Below are 3,123 nucleotides of genomic sequence, written 5' to 3'. Positions count from 1 at the left end.
CAAATTTCCCCCCAGTTTTTCTGGATCTGCCCCACACACTTCTTTTTTTTCCAGGTGTTTTCCCTCCTTTTTCCAAATTGTTCCTATTTTTTCCATGATTTCTCTCTCTATTTTTCTGAATTGTTCCCCTTGATTTTTCCAAATTGTTCCTGTTTCTTCCATGATTTCTCTCTCTTATTTTTCTCAATTGTTCCCTTTGAATTTTTCCCATTTTTTCCAAATTGTTCCCCGTTTTTTCCATGATTTCTCCCTCTATTTTTCTGAATTGTTCCCCTTGAATTTTCCCCATTTTTCCAAATTGTTCCCTGTTTTTCCCAGATATTTCTCCTTATTTTTCTGAATTTTTCCTCTTTTCTTTTTTCCCATATTCTTTTTCCCTGATTTTCCCCATTTTTGCTTGATTTTTTTCCTCAGTTTTCCATCCATGTTTCTGGATTTCTCTCCCCCCCCCCCTTTCCTCCCTTTCACTTTTTCCCCCCCTTTTTCCAAATTGTTCCTGTTTTTCCCCAGACTTTTCCCCCTATTTTTCTGAATTGTTCCCCTTGAATTTTTTTCCCCCTTTTCCCAAACTGTTCTCTATTTTTTCCAGATATTTCTCCTAATTTTTCTAAATTTCCTCCTTTTTTTCCCCCTGTATTTTTCCCTTGATTTCCCCCAATTTTTTCCATAATTTCCCACCAACATTTCTGGATTGATTTCCATTTTTCCCTCCTTTCCCTTATTTCTCCCAGATTTCCCCCCCCATTTTATCCCAATGTTTTTCCCCATTTTTCTAAATAATTCCCCTTTTTTTCCCCCTAATTTTTTTGGATTTCCCCCTGGATTTTCTCCAGATCCCCCCAATTTTCCCAGACCCTTCCCCACCCCTTTCTGGGCATTTTTCCCCGGATTTTCCTCCTTTCCTCACCGCAAAGCAGCCGATGACGTCGTTCTCCCCAAAACTCTCCCCAAATTCCTCAAACTGCCCATTTTCCACCTTCAGCCCCCGCCCGTCGTATCCGTAGGAAAACTCGTCCTCCCCTGGAATGGGAGAAAACCCCGGGAAACCGGAACGTCGGGAGGTGTCCCGGAATTCCAGGGGGATTTTGGGGATGGAAAAGGCTGTGGGGTTTTTTTTTTACCCAGCTGGGAGTGGGAGAAATCCACGGACCAACCCACACGGAAAAGGGGCACCTCGGGGCTGCCCTCCTTGAGGGGCAGGTACTGGGTCACCTGAGGGAGGAAAACCGGGATCAGCCGGGAATGGGGGGGTAAAAAGGAGGGAAGTGGCCTTAAAAAGCCCCCAAATGGCCTAAAACTTACCCAAAGGGGCACTAAGCCCTCACAGAATCCCTCAAACCCACCCAGAACCCCCCCAAACTGCCCCAAAACTCCTCTAAACCCACCCAGAACATGCCCAAACTCACCCCAAATCCCCCAATCCCCCTCAAACCCACTCAAACCACCCAAACTCCCCTCAACCCTCCCCAAACCAGCCCTAAATCCACCCAAACCCCCCTCAAACCCTCCCAAAACTGCCCTAAACCCACCCAACCCCCCCCCCCCCCCAACTCACCCCAGGGTTCCCCTCCCTCCCCCAATCCCAGGCTCAACCTCCCTCCTCCCCCTTCCCAAGGCTCCTTTTCCCCCTTTTCCCCCCCAGTTTGGGGTCCCGGTGCCCACCTTGGCCTCGAAGCAGACCCTGCCCTTGGTGACCCCGTGGGTGCTGCGGGCACCGGCCCAAAGTCCCGGGAATTTCTCTGGGAACAGCGGCTGCCCCCCGTAACGGTCCCGGCTGGCACGGAACTGCAGGTCCGACGTGTCTGGGGGGCACAAAAATGACCAAAATCGTCCCAAAATCGGGTGAATTTACCCCCAAATCCACCACGAGTTGATCCCAAAATTCCTCCTAAAAACCCACTTAAAACAGACCCCAAAATGCTTCAATTTGTCCCCAAACGCCACCTTAAACTGACCCTAAAATGCTTCAATTTACCCCACCTCAAATTAATCCCAAATTAATCCACCTCAAATTAAGCCCAAATTAATCCACCTCAAATTAAGCCCAAAATGCTTCAATTTGCCCCAAAAACCCACCTTAAACTGACCCTAAAATGCTTCAATTTGCCCCAAAATCCACCTCAAATTGAGCCCCAAAATGCTTCAATTTGCCCCAAAATCGACCTCAAATTGAGCCCCAAAATGCTTCAATTTGTCCCAAAATCCACCTTAAATAAACCCCAAAATGCTTCAATTTGCCCCAAAAACCCACCTTAAACTGACCCCAAAATGCTTCAATTTGCCCCAAAATCCACCTCAAATTGAGCCCCAAAATGCTTCAATTTGTCCCAAAAACCCACCTTAAACTGACCCCAAAATGCTTCAATTCCTCCCAAACCCACCTCAAATTGCCCCAAAATGCCTCAAATTCCTCAGAAATGCCCCTAAAACTCCTCAAATGGCCCCAAAACCACCTCCAGTCGTGTTCCCCCCCCCCCCAGGAGGCCCCAAATCCCCGAGGGAATTCCCAGAATTCCCAACCATTCCCGTACAGGTGTCGAGGATGACGAGGGTCTCGTCCTCTTCCCCCTCACGAGGCTCCTCCTCGGGCGGCGGCGGAGACTTGGATCTGTGGGAATGGGAACGGTGGGATCCAGGGGGATTCCCGGCTCCAGGGGAATTGGGGAGCTCTGGGATGATCCCTCGGCTCTGAGGGGTTCCAGGGGTTATTCCAGGGGGATTCAGGGAGCTGCTCCAGAGGGATCCTCGTCTCCAGGGGCTCCAGAGGAACTGGGGGTTCCAGGGAAATTCCTGGTCCCAGGGGTTCCACAGGATTCCCAAATCCAGGGAGATTCCTGGATCTGGGGGGGGGGGGGGAAGTCCAGCCCCGGGGGAACTGGGGGCTCCGGGATGATCCCTCAGCTCTGGGGAGATTCCAGGGGCTATTCCAGGGATATTCCAAACTCTGGGGGGATTCAGGGATCTTCTCCAAGTGCCTCCCTGGCTCTGAGGGAGCTCCAGGGGCTATTCCAGGAGGATTCCAAATTTGGGGGGGGAACCAAGGAGCTGCTTCCAGGGTTTATCCCAGGGATCTTCCCCAAGTCCCTCTCCCTGCTCTGAGGGAGCTCCAGGGGCTATTCCAGG

General features: G+C 50.5%; 1 protein-coding gene across 1 annotated transcript in view; it reads right to left on the bottom strand.

The window, feature by feature from the left end:
* The window catches only part of LOC113940846 (heterogeneous nuclear ribonucleoprotein U-like protein 2), a gene marked incomplete at its 3' end in the record, with an annotated part of 7,218 nt that overhangs the window by 2,892 nt on the left and 1,203 nt on the right, over positions 1-3,123 (bottom strand). The window contains exons 2-5 of the mRNA XM_027631997.1: positions 2,532-2,608; positions 1,663-1,802; positions 1,122-1,212; positions 908-1,020 (exon numbers count right to left, since the gene is read on the bottom strand). Of these exons, the coding sequence (XP_027487798.1) occupies positions 908-1,020; positions 1,122-1,212; positions 1,663-1,802; positions 2,532-2,608 (421 nt within the window). The remainder of the gene's footprint in view (positions 1-907; positions 1,021-1,121; positions 1,213-1,662; positions 1,803-2,531; positions 2,609-3,123) is intronic.

Source organism: Corapipo altera, unplaced genomic scaffold (genome assembly GCF_003945725.1).
Source record: "Corapipo altera isolate COAL_440 unplaced genomic scaffold, ASM394572v1 60555, whole genome shotgun sequence".
NCBI lineage: Eukaryota > Metazoa > Chordata > Aves > Passeriformes > Pipridae > Corapipo > Corapipo altera.
This window is presented reverse-complemented; position numbering and strand designations above follow the sequence as displayed.